This window comes from Poeciliopsis prolifica, unplaced genomic scaffold, assembly GCF_027474105.1.
Source record: "Poeciliopsis prolifica strain line A6 unplaced genomic scaffold, Auburn_PproV2 SCAFFOLD010, whole genome shotgun sequence".
NCBI classification, from domain to species: Eukaryota; Metazoa; Chordata; class Actinopteri; order Cyprinodontiformes; family Poeciliidae; genus Poeciliopsis; species Poeciliopsis prolifica.
Window position 1 is genome coordinate 8526756 of NW_026562385.1, and position 20298 is coordinate 8547053.

General features: G+C 42.1%; 1 protein-coding gene across 4 annotated transcripts in view; it reads right to left on the reverse strand.

Moving 5' to 3' along the window:
• LOC129363100 (protein shisa-8) overlaps positions 1 to 20298 on the reverse strand; it is a 281634-nt gene that overhangs the window by 183076 nt on the left and 78260 nt on the right. Inside the window, exons 5-6 of one of the 4 annotated variants that reach the window (XR_008606293.1) lie at positions 19362 to 20099; positions 11108 to 13029 (exon numbers count right to left, since the gene is read on the reverse strand). Coding sequence is in view for 1 of the 4 variants with exons in the window: in XM_055034954.1 (XP_054890929.1) it covers positions 19573 to 20099 (527 nt within the window). In the remaining 3 variants the exon portion in view is untranslated. Of the gene's footprint in view, positions 1 to 11107; positions 20100 to 20298 lie in introns of those variants that run through there. The other 3 variants (XR_008606294.1, XR_008606295.1, XM_055034954.1) reach the window with 3 other exon arrangements.

A 20298-nucleotide genomic window follows, 5' to 3' on the forward strand; every position in this document is an offset into this window, starting at 1 on the left:
AAACAACTCTCCCACTGGCATGACTACTCATCCTACCAGACGATGAAAAAGGCCCCGAACGTCCCAGCAGATATCAGTTAGTCAACACGGCGTTTGAAACCCAGCGTGGAAATGGCAAGACGTTCTGCCTCAGGGAGAGGTTGTAATAGCAAAAGCAGTCAAAAACATTTTGGCGCTGATCTTAGGAATGAAAGATTCACTCTGAAACTGAGCTGGAGTTCATTCTGTAATTAGTTTCTCATTTATGTCGATCCAAAGCTACTTTTGTGATCCATAAACATCTAACTGTTTCTGTCCATATTGAAATTCAAAACATACTTTATGGAGCTCAAGGGGAAATTAAATACATGGCGTTAGTCTGCCAACATAAACAAATATAAAAGGCAGAAAGTAACATTGTTTTACATTCCTAACTGCATATTAGTTAGATTTACTCCTACTTAAAGTCTCAGTCTATAACCCCTCCTTAATTTCATGTACAATATATTGTTTCTCTAAAAATTGATCAGAGTTCTTAAAATTGGCACTTTTGCCAACTACACAAAAAAACATGAAAGTACAAGCAAGGCAAGTCCTATAAAGCACACAGTGAGTGTGAATTGATGTGAAATCAGAAACACACTCACTTGATATGCAACATGCATCTAAGTTCATCGCTGGTGAAGTTGGCGTGAGTTGAGGACCCTGCCCCTTTCGTGCTCGACACCTAGCAATCTTTGTTCACCTCGGTGGGGCTGGAAACAGCTCTGATCGCTTAATGACAGCCAAAATGGTAAGCGCGATGATCTCAAGTGGATAAATTTGGCAGCCGGGGTGCATGAGAAGTTTGCATATCTTCTCAGATGCGAGCAAAGAGCCAGGGAACTACAAAGAGCTGAGCCTTTGCTGAGCAGTTGATTTTACTTATGAGCCGAAAAGCCTTGAGCGACTCAGTGACAACACACTGAGCAAAAGATACAGAGGCACACAGAAGAAGACGAAGGAAAAAAACGAGAGATGAGTCAAGAGAACGAGAGGACGGGGACACAAACAGAACACACAAGGAAACAGACCCAGGGGGACGGATACTCGCGTACATAAATAAACACATCAAGTATAGGAGAGATCCAGATCTTTGCACTACGCTTTCAACCCATCGCCGACCCCCTTTCTATTGTTCCACACATTTTTCACGCTTATTTGTCGTTTTGCGGCATTCTCCGCTGCTGTTCGTCATACCATTTTGGAGCCGTAAACAACCTGCGTGATTTCACGCTTCTTCTCGCAGAGAGACAGGGAGGAGTGGGGGGACGTGGGGAAAGAGAAACAAAGAGAATCCGATACGGCGACACTGTGAGCTGCGAGTGTCTCCGACTTTGTATTCCGCAGCTGTCAAGTGTTATTATTTTAATTGGAGCCCAACTCGGCTCGTTGCAGCAGTCAGATCCTCTCAACCCAACCTCAAAAAATCACAACAGCCACTCAGTCTCTCAGTTTATCCGACCGCACACTCTGGCGCTCAGACGGAGAAAGACATCTGCAGGGGGGATGCAGTGAAAGAGACTCTTTGCAGTGCACAAGTACACAGGCACAAGAAGAGTTGAGTGAATTGGTTGAAAGATTGTGCCATGGTGCTAAAATTCTGAGATGTCGCAGGTGGGAAAAGTCCAATGTTGTCGCAGTGATTCTTCATCGTCTTTCAACTCGCAGTCTCCATGTTTTTCTTTCATTATGAACATTACAGGAAATACTTTCACCAGTACACATCTTAGATAAATTTCCTTTCCATCTTGTATGAGAATGTAGTCATAAATAAACAAATTCACATTAAACACAGTAAAATTATGATTTCTGTTCAATCAACAGTCTCTCAGCTGTAGTACTTTATTATTCGAGTTGTTGTGGGTGTACATTATTCTCTTGGACAAAGCGAACTACTCATTGCTTTCTTTCTTAGAGGTTGACTCTTTATCTAAGAAGATAGATGATAGAAAGACATCTTGCAAAATAGGAACCAATTTGTTAGCTACACCACCATGCATCAGACTGATGCATCAGAAGCCCTGATATATGAGCAGTAGTGTCCATCTGGACAAAGCGTCCACCAGACTTTCACTGCACTGTCAGTTCTGGTGACTCATCTTCCTCTTTACAATGTTCTAAAAGTTCTTTATGGGTTTAGGTTAGTGCAGTTTGCTGTCCAATTAATTGCTGTATTGCCTTGGTCAATGACTCAGACATTTGTATCTGTACTTTTGGCAGTAATACAATTTTGTGGTAACTTTGATAAAACAGCAGCTGAAATGATCACTGACTGTGGGATCTTCACACCGAACCTCAAACAACTTGGATCCTGGATCTCTGCACTCTCCCTTACTACTTATGGTGTCACCTCTGTCTTTGGATGGATGCTTTCCACTTGTGTTATGTGCGAAAATTGCCGCTCAGAAAGGTGACATCTACACCTCGTGCACCAGAGCCTAATGGAGAAGAAAAGTTTGTATTTCTTCAGGGCATTTGAAGAATAATTATACTGCCATCCTGCTTCATTGTCTTTTTGCCTCAGGTCAAGATCACCCCATCATGTTGATCAATTCATGACAAAATTCAAGCGAATGCTAGATTCATGAGTTTGATTTTTGCAATTGCCCTCTGCCAAAGAAACAAACTGCACTGTCAACATTAATAAACAAGTGCCTACAGCTGCATTAGCCCTGGTGCCGAGTTTAAGTTCTAAGTAGAAACTCAGGACTCATTTCTATGATTTAGGTCTTTGATTTCTCTTGAGGGAGATATTCAATAATAAATATTGATAGATTGATTGTGGAATGCATAGCAATTTGTAGGGGATTGAGTTGAATGAATAAAGTATACTAAAGAGGTAATGTGCATTTACCTTTTCATTTATGTAGGTAGCTTTAATGAAATATTTGAAATACCAAGAGTGATAACACGTTGCAGCGATGTTGACATAAGTGCTGAGTTTCATCCCTCGCCATCTTACACACACACACACACACACACACACACACATCTGTTTATCTATATTTTTGGCCTCCAGTGTCTCATGTGTAGGGTGATCATCATATCATTATATATTAGTTGATCTGTGGAAAGAACTTAAATAGTAGTGTAAAGTTTATGCTTATTGCTCTGCTTAAGCTTGAAGAACTTTGTGTGTTTTCATTGTACTGAAGTATCTGTACTTGACCTTAAGTATTATTACATCGTACAGCATCTAGATCATTTGATCATATAAGTACAGTCAGTCAGTCACTTTGCTCTTTATGCTGGAGCTGTTTGATTAAATCACTGCAGGGAGCAGGTTAGTTATTGTGAATAAGCAACATAAAAGCGTTAGATGAGTCAGATAAATGGCGGTAATTGAGTGCAAAAATTGCTGCTCCAGCTACACAGAGAGGTTTTAATGGCGGTATATTAATTCAAAGTGACTCTGAGCAAGCAGAGATGAAGAGTGGCAGAGTTTAATCATGATTAACATGACTTTTTTGCGCAACAGTGATTTGCGCTGTGCCGTAAAATGTATAGTGCTGGCTAACTTTGTCACAGAGAAGTGAATCTTTTAAAAAACAAAAAGAAAATAGTCGATTGATTCTAATACCATTGTTTTATGACTGTAGAAATAATGATTACCGAAAACTATTATCTCCAATGCTATTAGGGGGCTTAAATTTTATATAACACCTGAAACAGACAGATTTGGACACCCAACTCTGTCAGTCTTGGGTGTCCACTAAAACTTACAGAGTATTGATTACAGGAGAAACCAGAAGGTCTACACAGAAAAGCTGCTGAGATCCAGAGCTTAGATGGTGGAACCTGTTGACAGCAGGACTACTGTTAATCCCCATTTTTACGACCGAAAACTACTCAAAAATATATTCTTTCTGGCACCAAAGAAGACGTATGGGACACATGTGCATACAGCACATGTAAATGGTAAAGACAGCAACAAAAGAAAAAATAAGACATTAAATGTTCAGATATGCTCTCCATCCAACTTAAGAGAACTAGAGATATTTTACAGAGAAAAACGATTAAACATCGCAGGTTGTAGATATATAGAGATAGTAAAAACATAAATCAAAAGACTTGCAGATATAATTGCAGTAAAAGTTATGAACTTACAGGGGAGCGCGAGGGGGGAAAAATTAAAATGTGAACCACACTTTGCAGCTTTTTTTATGAGAATAGTTTTCTAAAACATTGTTTGAGTCTAACAACATCCCAACAGTGAAGAACTAGCACTCAGTGACAAAAACAATTAGATCGTGACCTAAATTTAATTTGAACGACTTTGTTCAAACCATTGTGATTCATTACATTGAATAAATAAAGGCTTTTGTCAGTGGATGCTTGCTGAAATATTTGTGGAAAATAACTGGCTGTATAGGAGCAACTGGAAACGAAACGAAGCAAAGATAAAAAAAAATAATAATAAAAAAAAGGAATTAATGGAGTATATGTGGAGAGTCTCTACCGAGCTCTAGCATGTAAACAGCAGACTCCCAGTAGGTCACCTGAGAGTGAATGTGAAGAAAACACACTCAGGGAAGCTCAAAGGAAGTACAGTTAAAAGGTAACGTATGAGAGGAGGGGAAAAAAAGAAATCCCATCTTCAGACACTCGGAGATTGTGATTTATCTTCAGCCGACAGAGAGAATGGCCTGCTTCGATTCACAATGAATGGTTCACTGCCTCAGCTAGTCACTGGAAATCAAGCACGTTACGTCCGAAGAGTTAATTTAAAAGAGCACAAAAACAGGCACATAAATCCACTCTACGTTGGATTCTCAGCTGATTGTAGTATGTTGCTTCCACACACAGAATCATTACGAATGCACCCTGTCCCCATAATTCTTCTTATGTCTAATTAATTTTACGCCGGATGACCGGACAATCCATCTATCAGGATTTATGTGCAGCGGAACAACCGCCTCCCCACCCCATCTTCTATCCATTCCCTTTTTAAGAGGATGCATTGATTAGCTCATGTCAACATTTAATTAAGTAGTAATCAGGTTTGATTGATTTATTTTTTGCTCTTACTGAATCTTAGCTGACTTTAAAAAAAAAAAGTTAATCTGTATTTTTTTTATGGCAGAAAGTACAGATGCAAATGGAAAAGTAACACAAATGAATGATAAACGAGGTAGACGGACGACGCTGGGCAAGTGATAGATGAGTGGCATTGATGTTTTCTCATTTCCTTTTGTTATATTGCCTGAGACTACTGAGGCAGGGTGCACCCACTGAAGAGGCAACCAGCAGAAAACTAGTGGCACCAGGCAGTAGATTTCCTGCCAGATAACAGCGGAAGCGATGGAGAATGAGATTTAGACGGATAGATGGAGCATGGGAGTGTTCCTCCCCGGGAGGCTTCCGCTTTAATTGAGTTTATGAAGCAGTGGACGCTGCAGATTGATCGAGAACATCCATCTCAAAGTGCCGTGATCTCTATGGGACACCGGCTTCGTTCTCTTTCTCAATCGTTCACCTGATCTTGCTCCTCTACCTTTATTCCTTGCCTATCCATCTCACTTACCGTGTCAGATTTCTCCAGACTCTTGCCTTCGTTCTGCCTATTTCTCTTCATTCTGAAGATCCCTCTATCTCCCTCTGCCTCTTTTCAGCTTCCTCAACTCAAAATAAATAAATAAATTAGCAAAATCTAACGCAGTGCTGGGGATTGGTTTGCTTTGGCTGGAGGGGGAGAGTCAGAGTGCTATATTGGTTCAGACAGCAGCACCAGTTGAGTCTGATCAGAGCGACTAAATCAAGTTACTGATCTGTCTGTCTCTGGAACTTCCCGTTAGACATGACATCAGAGGTGGAAATAGAAGCCAGCTCTAGTCAGATAAGTCGGCATTTTCTGGGAGACGTTTAAACTCCAGCATCCAAACTCCAGCTCACAAGTTTTAAAGTTATAGTCGCACAAAATGAAGCACCAGCTTCTCAAATAATCCCACTTGTTCAGGCACTTTTCACACTCTATTTAGGCCAGGTTTGAACAGGAGGTTTCAGTGCCTCCAACAGCAGCTTCAGCCTTAGTTCTCCTGGAGGATTCGGTCTAAAGAAGACAGCCATTGCTTAAAAATTGTGAACCTAAAGTCTTTTTTTTTATGTCGTCTTTTAAAGAATTATTGTACTAATATTCTCTTTCCTTCTCGTCCTCTTTGTCATCAACACAAGATCATTTCAAAACATCTATTTGGAAGTACGATTAACCAGCTTTGCATTTGAACTGCAGCCTGAACATTCCTGGGTCTTCTTTTGACGCGGGTTCTTGTGTATGTCCAACTTGGAGGTGTGCGTGCATCCGGAACCTATTCTAAGATCAGCGCACCACATTTAACCATCGTCGTGTGCCCATCGGGGTTCATAAGCACGGCCAGTTTCAGTTTGTTTATTTGCTGAAATATCTGAGCGCGGTGTCACCTGACACACTGTTGGCTGGCGTTTGGACAGCAGCCAATCTGGCAGCGCCTTTATTCGATTTTTGTATTTTGACAGTTACACATGGGTGAGAAGAAAAATATGCTGTCATGACACTGCAAGAAATGATCTGTTTCCTAGCATTTTATTAATCTATTATCATTTTTGTTTCGCCGGCTGCTACATGTTAATTGTGCAACAGATTTGCAGTTATACACCTCCACCCACACACCTAAACCTATTTTGCCAGCTTGTTACCCTCTAGACTGCGTGCTGACAGCTGGTTGCAGACATGACCAGATTGATGGAGTTGTTGATGGCCGGGCCTGCAGAGCTGCAGATGGATCTACGTGTGTGTGCGTGCGTGCATACGTGTGTGTGTGTGTGTGTGTGTGTGTGTGTGTGTGTGTGTGTGTGTGTGTGTGTGTGTGTGGTGTGTGTGTGTATGGGCTGGCTGAGCTGTGTGGAAAGAGCTGTTTTGACTGCAGAGCCAGAGGAGGAGAGATATCCTAATTACTTTTATCAGTTCCAGTTTGAGCTACTTATTTCTGTGCTAAGTCCTGCTATAACTCACATAATAGGCATCTCAGCAAGATAATTCAGAAAAAAAAGAAAAAAAAAAAATCACACCTGGTCAAACAAAACCATGAAATCCAAAATCCAAATAAAGTACTTAAAATAAGTCGAATTGATGCAGTTTCTACAAAAAGATAATACTAAATTTATTGGAGAGCTGTGTGGGTTTTTATCTGAGTAGCTGGTGAAGGAAATAGAGAAAAACCTACTTTGCTGTGATTTTAGACCTTTTTTTTTTTACCACTCAGAGAAAAAAATATCTCGATAATAGAGTGAGAAAAGATTTATGCTTATAGGAAAGTAACTGCTTCGTCACTTTGTGCCAGTTAACATCACGACTCATAACGGATAGTTTGACAGGTGTTTATAAATGGGGGTATTCATTCAATAACGAGTATTTCAATGTTTTCAGCTCCTTGGAGAAGAATCTTAACTTAGACGCCAACATCAGGCCACGTATTTTGCTGTTTCAACCACAAACGTCAAAAGTACTTTATGGAGTACTTTTGGAGGTTTGTGTGATAATGGGACTAAACCTCCTTTTCGGTATATGCTTGATCATAAGTGCGTGTCAAACGTTTTAGATTTTCATTATTTCATTTCCAAAATGCTTTCTTCTTCATCTTCAGAGCCATGTTCTACTTTGTGTTGATTTCAGAAACAACGTCCAGAGTCGAACCGAATATGTTACGAAAGGTTAAAGTGACGGTGCCTCAGATCCTCGTGTCTGGAAATAAATCCACTCATATTTGGCGAGCCGTTTGCCTGCTGAACCACCCAACTCAGCACTTTCCCAGCTCTCCACAGCTCCGCTTCCTGTTGCGAGCTCCCCAGCGGACCGCTGCGTTAGCTGGCTCAACCTCCTCCACGCTCTCTCAGCTCACGCTTTGTGCCCGGCCGTCTTCTGCAGCACCACAGCTCCAGCTATCCCTTTTTTTTCCCCCTTTAACACATCCTCTTATTTCCTCTTCCCACATCTAATGTATTTTAATTGGTCTGCAGCGGAGCATCAGTCTCCCTTTCCTCATGCAGCTTGAAATGTCATCTCCTTTCCTGTCAGATGTCTATTGTCCCCCCTCATTTTCTCTGGGCATTATCTGGCACGGCTTCATTCTTCTGATTATTCTCCTTTTGACAGTGTTTCTTCAGAGAGGGAGTGTTTCCAGCACTTTTCCCTCCTCCTCTCGCCTCCTCCCCCTCTGTTTTTGCCTTTTGGTGGTGTTTTCTCTTTCCTTTTTTCACTTCCGCTTCACACAGCCTGTGATTATCTTCTACAATGAGTGGCAGCTGTTGTCTTATCAGGCTTTGTCAGGTGTTGGTTGAAATCCCTTTCCTGGGTGGGAGGCATAAAGATGGGCTGGTAAAATGCAATTGTGATGGGTGGAGTGATGGATGGATTGAGGACATCTCACCGGACACACCGTCTGGAACAAAATTAGCCTCAGTGTATCTTTATAGGGCCATCTATGTAAGTACCTATTGACAGAGGGGAAATAAATAGGGTTTCTCTGCTCAATCTAGTCAGCAAACACAGGCACTTTGTGACTGCATTAACTAATAGCTTTTTGAGAAAACAAGATGGAAACACAGTTTTGTTCCTGACACTATTTGGATTCCAAACCACAAAAAAAGCTGGGTTCCCAAAGCTGGGATAATAGGTGAGATAAACTAATACAGAAAACAAACACACTGATTTATGTCCAAAGAATTTGTTTACATTTTCATTGCGTTTAAAGAAATTTTGGTTCACTGTTGTGGTCTGGAAATCTTTTTCTCCAGATGTTTAATCCCCCAAAGTGCCTGTTTCGTTTTCTTTTTCTTCTTACCAGTGTTTGATGCACAGCGTGGGCTTTGCTGTGCAAGGGAACGAATCTGATGAAGGGACAAAGCATCAATACCAGCTATAAGGTCATGCACTTTACCAAAACAATAGGCTGGCAGACAATGCAATACTCTATAGAGCAGATGGGGACTGCTGTGAAGATCATAAATTTGTTTGTTATTCTGAAGATGTCTTATGTGATGAATGATTGATACCTAACCTTTAAAACAAGATACAGCAAATTTGTATTTCTTTACGGCTGAAACGACTCAAGGAAAATTCACCTGCCTCGAAGCTTCGTTAAGGTATGTTTTATTATTTAGCGCACCGTGTTCCAGTAGGAACTCTACTTGCGTTGCGCGGAGCCTCTAAGTTGCCGATGTGTCGGAGAGGAACAGCGGTGGAGTGATGGAGAGAGAATTATTGTGGACATGGTTTGTGGCATTTGGCTTTTTGCTCTCCGTGATGGCTTTGGTCCAAACCCTGGAGACACACAGATGAACTGTGACATCTGTGGCAGCTAGAGATGATGCCCACAGACCTGCCAGGACACACACAGAAAGGCCCAGTATGGTTCATCTTCGGAGAGCTGTCGATGGCCTATAGGGGGTTTGCGTCTACGTGATGAGGCGAAACGTGTCGTGCATGTCGCCATATTGTGCAGAGAGCACACCACCTGCTGTCAATTTCATCATAACCTCAATATCCTGACTGAGACCTGTTACATAATAACCAGTGCAATCAGATAAAGCTTGGAAAGAAAAGCACCTGCTTTGACAGTGAAGGAAAAGATACACGCAGCTAAGCTTTAGTACCTTAGTTGGATCCTCTGGTCTCTTTTATCAGCCCTGATAAAAAAGAAGATGATCAAACTTGACTACCTCAAAGGTGTAACATTTCCTGCTGGAGGTCTTTCCTGCATGATTGACGGAGGACATCATTACAGGCATCTGAATCTCCACAATACAGGATTTCCCACAATGCACCTGTCTTTGTCAAAGGATGGATCTTCCTTATGACTTTCAACAATGACTCATGTTCGTAATGCGTTAATCTAAAAAAAAAAAAAAAAAAAGAAGAAAGAAGCAAAAAGATAGTGAAATGGTCCTCAGCGAGATGAAGCCATGTAATGGAGACATTCTTATTTGACTTCAGCATCCCACCAACGAAGAGGCCCATTCGAGTTCTGGTGTCTGAGAGGAGTCCGTCTGGTCAGGAGAACTGACAAGGCCAAGAAAATTTATGTTTACTGATGGAGCTGCTCCTATCTGATCATGAAATAAATTAAATCTGAATTTAAATATTTGCTGACGCCGATGTGTTCAGATTTAGAGCTTCTCCTCAATCATTGCACTGTACATTATGAATAAACCATGTTGGCACTCGGGTATACCGCTGAAATGTGTGCCTTTATCCTCCGCTGTATTTAAATTGACAAGGTTAGAAGTTATTTAATAAATCTCAAACAAATATGATCCTATATTCATATCCTTGCCAGCTTTAGAGCTGCTAAATCTGAATATAGACTGCTGAGGGAAAAGGTGGGGGAGACAGCTTCAGCTGTCAACTATGGCTTTACTAGGCTGTGAAATGGTGGTAAAATAGGCTAAAAAAACGACTCCTTCCAGCGATGATAGTGCAATTTAAAACGCCTACGCCTGAAATGCTCTTCTGCAAAACCTCAGAGTTCTTGTCTCACTCATTAATGCAACAACATTCAGACACAACTTCTTCCACTTTGGAGGTTTGTGCAAAACATACTAGATGGTCGTATTGCATCTTCTCCTTTTCAATACTGAAAGAAGGCGGCACCAACAAGTGGCGTTCACTCTGCAGCCAGAAGACTGTCGACATATTCATCTGTTGATATTTCTAAAAGGTTTCTATATGATGTATTGGATTAATAGTATTTCTTTTTAAGTGCGCAACACATTTATGCTTGTAAACCTAAACCTCTAGAGTAAAATCAGACAAAGAAAGGAAGATGAGTCAAGAGCCAGACTCTTATCTAATCCCAGAACATGGCCGACATCAGGACCACTGAGGAGCGTTTAGGCACCGCTGAATGGTCGCCATGAGAGACTCAAGGATTTCTCAAACTTCCGTAAAAGAATCCAAGCGACTCTCCAGGTATGTTGTAAGATGATGTAAAGTTCAAAAAATTTGATTTTACTTTAACACCCCTCCTTTAAAACAGCATCCACTTGGTTCATTTTTCCACACAAGCCAAAAGTTTCATGGTTGAAAATAAGCAGCCGCAGCACTCCACGCAAGTACGATTGATTCTTGTACGATTTATTCAAACATGACACATGGGCAAATATAACATGAGTACCTAAAAACACCTCAGTAAGTCAGTTGAAAATTTTATTTATACAGCATTTTTGTACGCATGAAATTTTTTGTTCATATCCCTTCATTTCTGAAAACAAACAAACAAAATGAAACAAAACCAAAAAAAAAAAGAAAACCCTCCAGAGAATACTTTGAGTTACAGAGTGATGCCTGTCTGGTTTTAAATCTATAAAAAGCCCTTATATAAGCTGAATAGTCAACAACTTTCACAGCAGACAAATGGTACGGCATTCATATATATATACACAAGGAGTACATAGCAGTCCAAAGCAGCCTATTGCTGCCCAGTACAAATGATCATGAAACAAAGCATGACTTTTTTTTTTTTTCTTCAGTTTTCCAGAGGTGCAAAAGCTGTACAAGAAATTACTCAGTCTTCCCCTTTTTTTCAGCTAACGTGTTGGCAAAGCACTTAGATACAATGCAATATCTTTAACAATAAATACACAAGTGCATGTTTACACCCAACAATGTAACTCACAAAGATCACGAGCTTCATACCGTATACATGACATAGAATTCAAAAGATCATCTGTGACCTTTGGAGTTATATTGTGTGACGTATGACGGGTGGGGATGCCTAGATCTAGAAGGGTGTGCAGCCATGAGTCTAAAATCTGGAAGCGCTTCGTCGATTCTATATAGGTCAAATTAACGTCTTAATGCTTCGAAACAGGAGCTCAGTCCTGGAAAAAACACAGTACGAAAACTGACAGAGGACAAGGAAACAACTGAACCGTACACAATAGTCTACATATTGCTAAGGGTCATGGATGCCCAAGTATGTCTACCAGGTTGCATTCACATAACCTTTGGTAGAATACTTGCGTTGTGTATTTTTTGGAGAGGAACGTTCAGAAACAACAGTCAGTTTGCTCGCGGGTGGGCGAGCGGCGCCATAGTCTGTCGTTCATCAGGAGAGATTGAGTAAACTCACTCTAAGCTGACGATCCAAAAACAGCCTCAGCATTCCCACTGTTTTGGATGTTGAAGCGTCAGTTAGGTGTACTCAGTTTCCCCTGATTCAAGGCTTTTGGTCCTGTTTCATTCCACAAAACTGTGGTCTTTGTACGGAGATGTGAATCCTTTGTCTGTACGTGCATGAGTGCTTGTGCGCGAATGTTGTACATTGTTCACATCAGAGGCAAAACTGTGGCTCATCAGAGGCTTTTTCCAGTCCAATTAACTCAGCTTCACCAGCTGTTTTTTTTATTTTTTTATTTAGTCTTTGCCTGAAGGTAGTCAAAGATGTCCAGCCTGAATTGAAGACACACACACACACAGACACACACGCACTAAATAATAATTATTAAAACAAAAATAAAAACTCCAGAGCTTTTGGACCACAGGGAAATCAACACTGAAATGTGTCCATTTCTTTCCAGTATGTCAGAATGATTGTTTCTTGGGATTCTGACACATTGGAAGCAACATTTCCCAAAGTGCAGGAAGAAGTTAAAGTCAGCTGGCGCTCGCACCGTCAGCTAATCCGTGCGACAAGAAAAATGTAGAAAAGTTGTGTCTTTGACTTTGCTGGTAGCTTGTCCTCAGGCTGTGTTTGTCCTGAAGGACTTGTTTCTCTCCTCTAATTGTGAATCCCGGAGCCGGCGTCGCACATCCAGCGCCGTTCGCTCGCTCTACGATCGCAGAGCTTGAGGTCTGTCAAGAGTATGAGGAGAATATCAAGGGGGTCCAGATCCCGCTGTGAACATTTGCAGATCAGAGTACAGACCCGCTTCTCGTTGCAGCTGCGGCGGCAGAATCCTTTTATAAAGCTGACTGCTCAAATACATCAAAGAGATTGAACCCAGGATGAATGCTTCAGGACTCTGCAGACAAATCTGGATAACAAACAAAAAAAAAACAACAACACACAACCAGTGCCGTATCTGCTGTGTCCATGCAAGCCAGATCATCTTTTTCAGTCCAGTCTCTGTCCTCTCAGGCCCTCTGCAGTCTCCTCTCTGCTCAGTGCTCCCCTCTGTCCCCTCTGTTTAAGCTCCACACACTCGTTGGCGTAAGCCCGTGAACTCTAAGAAGGGATCTAAATGGGTTGAGGAGAGGGTGAAGTGTGGTGGTTGCTTGTTATTGCTTTACCGATTCGTATTGCTTGTTTACTTGCTGTCCTTGAGCATTCTTTGTTTCGCAACTTCTAATGCCAAGGTTTCCAGACTTTGCTACAAGTACTATGGGTGATACTCGGGTGTCCTCTCCTTGGGAAGTTTTGATATTACCATTTCCATGCTGATTAAAAGAATAAACAAACAGCTAAAATGACGAGGCGCGTGCGTACATCTGTCTTTAATTTGACCAGGAAACACAAGGGAGAAGGATAGCGAGAATATCTAAAGACTGAACATGTAAAATCAGTGCAAATTCTGAGGGAAGGCAACAATCCAAGTCTATGCGTTTGGCAGATGCTGTTATCCCACAAACAATGGCAATCCAGATAATACCAAAGCTACCAAGAAGCTACTCAGAAAGGAAGACCACTTGTCAGATTCTGTCACAGAGAGGCACAGAAAGAAGGGGGAGGGCAGGAGATGCTCTCTGAAGTGAACGTAAGCTGGGATGCTGCTGTTTCGCTGGACCAGACCACCATCATGAAACGACATGAAAAAAATTCTGGATCGTCTTGAGGACGGTGCTGGCTGACAATCCCATGACGACCAGAGCGATGGTACACAATGCTACCAGGGTTGTAGAAAGCAAAACAACACTGTGGCAATACTTCTGGTCTACTCTATGGAAGATAGAGAAGACCAGAATAGTTCATGTGCTATTTTTGGCTGATCTATCTCTGCCATTTGATTCGAATACCAGTATCTTCAGAAGAAAAAACTGTGAAGGTTCTTCGGTTCAGCTTAGAATCATCTAGTATTTTCTAGGGCACAGGTGTCAAACTCAAGGCCCGGGGGCCGAATCTGGCCCGCCGTAGCTTTTTATGTGTCCCTCTGGACTCCAAATTACATCAATAGGCCCTAATATGCAAAATCCACACAAAATCAAAAATTCTTTACATTTTTTTTCTAGTTTTATTGCAAATTTTCTCAAAATTGATCAAAAACATTGAGTTTAATTGACTGCTACCTCAGCTTTACTTGATTTTATAGTTTGCAATTTGATAGAATAAAAAGTCACATTTAACATTGTACATTGTAAAAATTTCTCACAAACATTTCTAGATTGACGGCACAAAATCTGTCATTTTGATTGCAAAAATTACACTAAAGTAATCTCAAAATCCAGGAGAAATGGCTATTTACTGATTCTATCAATATATCCCGGTTCAACCGGCCCTTTAAGAACATTCAGATTTTTGATATGGCCCAAAATGAAGATGTGCTTGACGCCCGTTATTGAGGGCTAAAAATTTAAACTCGCGACGATGACTTCCTAACGATTTGAAAGCAAATCATTCGTATCTGATCTGTTATTCATACCCAGACTTGAATCCTTCAACCAAATGTACAGTGAATAAGATTAGTATATTTTGCTCATGTTCTTAAACTCAAAATGTAAATTTCTGTCACTGTTTCATGACGTCTGTCAGCATAATGAGATGGTACTCGTCATTAAAGGCTAGAGAGCCACTCCTCTAATGCATTAGCAGTGATTTGTGACAGCTCGGTCTGGGTTTTAAAGGCCAGAAAGCTTTTTCACATGAAGTGACCCACTAAAAGTGTTTGCACCTCCTGGGACTACAAGTCAGAAGGAAAGAGGGATGCCACGGAGGAGAACCGGCACATTAAATGCGGCGCAGAGCCGAAGCGAGCACAAGCACAGATGCGTTTGATGCATATTCACACCCTGCATATCCCATTGGTGCTTTTGTATTCATGATCCCCCCCATTCTTAGCTGATCCCTTATTACAAAGGCGTGCCAGCGGGCGCCGAGCGGCACTCCAGCAGCTTGCCTAACAGGTTTTTCACATCTTGGAGAGGTAAAGTGGAGAAGTCACTGCAGCAGTTGGAGCGTGCGTTATATTGCTAATTAATTCTCACTTGTTAAAGTTTTACTTCATTGCTCTTTCCCCCCTTTTTCATCTGGATGTGTTCGTTTGCAACTCAATTAAATTTTAAGTGCAAGCCGGCTTATTTGTCTGAGTGAAATTTCCCCCGGACAAATGTATAGCTCACACCTTCGTTTCAGTGGCGTTTCGTGTGTCCAGATGTGAAGAAACACGCGGCAAATTCATGTTGCGGTCTGCGTTTGTGCGAGCCTCATCATGCTTGTGTCTGACTGCACAGCGGGGGGAGTGAATCTGGAGCCCGCCATGCTTTTCATGATGCTGTCGTCTGTCATGGCCGACTCCCAACACACAGTCAGTCGCACACGAGGAGGATCCAGGGAGAGTCTCATGGTTCGTCTCGGAGCAGTGGGCCCCAAACACCAGCAAAGCTCCTGGTACCCATCGCTCAGCCTTTCATGGATATGGATGCACAGCAGTGACGTTCGGTCATCAAGGAAAAATAATATAAAATGATTGCTATTTTCACCCTGTGGTTTGTACTATAAAGTGCCTATTTTTCATTTTAGCTTAACCAATTCTGGGAGAGGCAGACGCAATGACGAAAAGAGAGAAGAGGGGGAAAGATTAAAAAATAGCTAAATAGTGTGTGACTATGGTAAATGGTGCAGTTTGTGCCAGACTTATCCACTGCGGCATATTTGGTGTCCTTATGATAACTGAAGGTGAATTCAATCAATAACTGGAACTTGAACTGTTATAAGAAAAATAAACTGCATTGTTTTTATTTTTTTAAGAATATTGGTTTGAGGAGGAGTCATTGCTGGACAAGTTCTCTAAAACACTCTAAAGTTATTTGTATAGTTAGTCACCAGAAGGACATTCTTCAGTATTTTTGAAGCAGTGTTGAGTGGAAGTACTTGTAAATAGCCAGTAACTACCTAAAATCAATTCTAAGTAGCTAGGGTTTTTAGTAGGTGCGTAGAACATCAAGGACACTGTGTTTGAACATCAATGGACGGGTCTGATTTTCACCTGCAGATAGTTTTTGATCAAAGGCAACATCCTGAATTAATCCTAAACGGAACGGCGGCGGTCCAGCCAAATTTGCGGTGCCGTATTTCTGCCACGCTTTGCGCTTTCTGAAAAAATTCCAACTGTTTCTGAAAGGGAAGACGTTGCACTTTCCAGCCGATATTGTGTTATTACGGTAATTTCACACACCACCGTAGCAGGGAGTGAAATTAATCTGAGGGACAATCTTTCAATACACGGTAAATCGCAAAAATAACTTGCAAGATATCGAAAGTTACAGTTGTTATGTAATATATAATTTACTCACAGGCCATTTAAAGAACTGCATACAATTAAAATAGGCGGAGATTTTAAATTGAGGACATGAAGGGCTAAAAAGGTCCGAAAGGTGCAAGAGGTTTGCTGGCGCATTGAATTCAGGCCTGATTCTGCCAGTTTGGGTTTGTTTATGGAAATGAACTGCATGTCAGATGGTGGCTGTTTGTTGGCCCCTCAGACACACTGCAGACATTTCAGATCTCACAATCATTGTGTTAGATTAATATGCATCCATAATGCCAAATGTCGCCAGAGATGCTTCCTAACATTAAACTGATGCCCTGGGAAAGATTTAAAGTTTAGTGTAAAGTGTACATTAGAGATGCCTTAACCACATACATTTTTGAAGGGATTTTTAGGGGCACTGTCGATTTTCTTCTTAACATATTTTTTTTCTTCGCTGAGTTAATATACCCAGATTAAATGGTTTTGTAACACTTTTCCACATGAAATCATGCTGCTACAATAAAACATAAGATTTATTTTTTACCAGAGACGGCAATAAATGTGAGGGGCTTTGTATTTAAAACGGTTTCCTTTTTAAATACACCGACTGCAATGCTTGATAAGTCAAATGGAGAAAAAGGTGAACAAGCATTGATTGGAAAATTGATAGTAGTAGATAGTCTTAGTATCAAATCTTCTAACCAAAGAAGGGTCTCCTCGCTTTCTATTGCCTCTGCAGCGTCCCGACAATCAGATGAACTGTTCTCATTCAGAGAGCTGCTGGTGTAAATCACTACCCTGCGCACTGAAAAGCGGCCCTAGGGGATGTCTGGGGCCATCAAATGTTACACGGTAGGCCTGGGCTCAAGCATCCGCATGCGACGTGTTGAGAATGCGAATGTGCTCCACAAAAACGAAATGAAGGCTCTGGACTTACAAAAGATTTCGACCCAACAGAACATTGAGGCAAGTCTTGCTCGACGATGCATTCCTTAAATCCTGCCGGTAGGACATCGAGGGCGTCAACACAAAAACAAAAGATATTAGGTCGCGTTAGAAAACCGTAAATCCCAACATCTAAATTGCCGGCAGGGTATTAGAACGGGGGGGAGAAATAGAAGTTCTCATTTTGTTTTTTTCTCCGTTTGGATGAAAGCATGGCCTCAGACCAAGTAAGCTCTCTTGATGTGTAAGCTGTGTGCATCCGAGGGATGAATTACATTAGTGATTTGTTTAAGTGCTAGCAGTCACTCACGTGGAGTGCTGAGACACTTCATTAAGAGGGAGTGAAGCAAACTGCAGCGCAAGCAGCAGCACTAAACACTCGCATCAAACGGCTCCGTCCAGGAGGAGGTGTTCTTGTTTTCTAGTGCTTTCTGTCCTTACATCCAGAAACACTCCACATTGTTGAGAATCAGTAAGGAAGCCAATACGCATTCAGAGGCTTGCAAAAAGTACCCGCACCCTTTGAGCTTTTTTACGTTTTGTAATCCTCCACTCAGAAATCTTGACGTGTTCTTTCTGGAGCGGTGACTCTACCCATTTGTATTTCTAGAGACTGAGATGTTCTTTGCTAAATAGCTCAATCTGAGTCCAACTGGACGGAGAGCGACTTTAAAAATCAGTTTGGTGGTGAAGTCTGAATTGGATTTAGGTCTTTACATTGACTGGACCATTCTAACACACAAACGTTTTGGTTTATATCACCTTTGTGTCTCTTGCTGTTTGTTAAGAGTCTTAAAGATGGAAGGTAAACATTAAATCCCAGTCTTTTGCAGCATCTAGCAGAGTCTTTAAAGAATAACTTTCTACCTACAACTCCTCCATAGAGGCTGAATTTAGTATTCCTGTTTACAGATTCTCTGGGTATTTTTGAATATCCCTCAGAATTACCCTGGACCTCTTTGTTCTCTTCTGTTCTCCCTACTTAGTCTTTTAGTTTAGGTCGACAGCCGCATCCACCTAAGCTAAAAACTTGGGATATTGTCCTCCTTGGTCTTAAATAGGGCATTTATTCTCTAGCAACTGTTGATGCAATAACGTTTGTGCTTCCGACTGCAAGCGATACTTTTTACAAGGCGCTTTATAAGTATGGAGTTGAAAATAGCAAGGCGAATCTTAGAGAATGAACTCAACCCAAATAGAAACACCAGATATGCAGTTGATGGATTCTCTGGTGCGTTTGTGAAGCTATTTTTCACAATGATCTGGCTGGACAAATTGGACTTTTCTGTCCCATTTTACAGCATCAGTCGCTTCTTTTGCAGATATAAACATCATCAAGCTCTAGCGTCCAATGAGACAGCCCACTAATTCATCTCAAAAGTCTAGTGGAATTAGAGTTTTGAGAGAAAATTGTGTTTCTGTTTGGCTCCAGGGGAAGAGATGCGGAGTCTGCGGGCTTTCTGACATTGCCAGAAACTCTCAGTAAAATCTGACAAGTGTGTGCATGTTCTGCACGCGGTTTGGATCCCTTCTCATCACGTTTGCCTCTGGATTCAGATGAATGCCTTCCCCCCACCCCCCATCCTCTGCCCTCCTCTCTGGTATGAATTGCAAGGCTGATATCTCACTCTTAAAAAGACCGGAGGGCAACGAGAGCTGACAACCCAATGATATTGTTTCAGCTGATGAGAAGCCAAACTTTCAAGGGAAAACATCCCCCTGTCGGCTTCTCTCATAGCCTCGGAGTCTGGACTTTGGGTTTAAGGGTAAGAAAAGTCTCTGAGTGGAATCTGAACACTTGGACGTGGTGGAGAGGGGCTACAAAGTGGAGCAGAATGTGGCAAAGTCCAAGAGGGAGACAATACAGAGAGGTGTGTCAAGACACCAAGAGGCCACTCAGTTATTTAGAAAAGCTGCCAGGCTCAAAGGGTCACAGCTGACACCTGCTGCTACGTCACCTTCATGGCTCATCCGTTGGGGTTCCAACCCGATGGTCTCAGAAACACACAAATGCCGCACACACGCTGTTATCTTTGTTCCAGTTAAAAATGCTGAGGAAAATGCAGTTCATAAAAATCCCAGATGTGATATTTGCTTGCTACGCAACATGGTAGCAGTGGATATAAAGGATATCAGAGCGCTTCCCCTCGACTCCGTTTCTCTGTTCGCTCACACCGTCACCTCCGTCTTGCTGTTGGTGGCCAGTCCCTTGTGCTTGGGGTGCATGTGCGGCGAGTGGCCATAGCCCAGCGGCTGCGAGAAGAGCTCAGGCAACGTCTCGATGCTGAACTGCCTCTTGTTGGAGTAGGCCTGGCGCCGACTGTTCTGCTGATGCAGCGTCTGGGGGTGCTGCTGCTGGATGGGGTGGTGCTGCTGCTGCTGGTGCTGCTGTTGCTGCTGCTGCTGCGCGCTGATGCCCATGTGGGTTGCCGTCGGGTGCGGGATGTGGCTCTTGCTCGGGTCCCACGCTTTGAAGGCCGAGCTGGAGGTGAGCGGGTGCGTGTTGGTTTTGGAGATCTTGGGCTTGGGCATCTGGGAGGCGTTGATGGTGATGGCGAGAGGTGCGTGGACGTCGGGAGGCGGCAGGAAGGGCTTGTCCTTGGGGTGGAAGTTGATTGGCTGGAAGGTTGGAGGAGATTGGCGGTGGGTGTAATCGACCATTGGGTAGCTCTTGTAGTAGTCTCTTACACCTGTGTCTGCATGATGGGGAAAAAGAACAAAATAAAGACTTTGGTCACGTTTAGTATGATCACTGATGCAAAACAATAAACAGATGAAGGTAGAGACCCTTCTCTACAAGGTCATCAATTGATCAATCAGTGATCAATTTTGTATCCACAAACAAACCCTTCATTAACCACAGTCTTAGCCATTGAGAAAACAGATAAATGACTT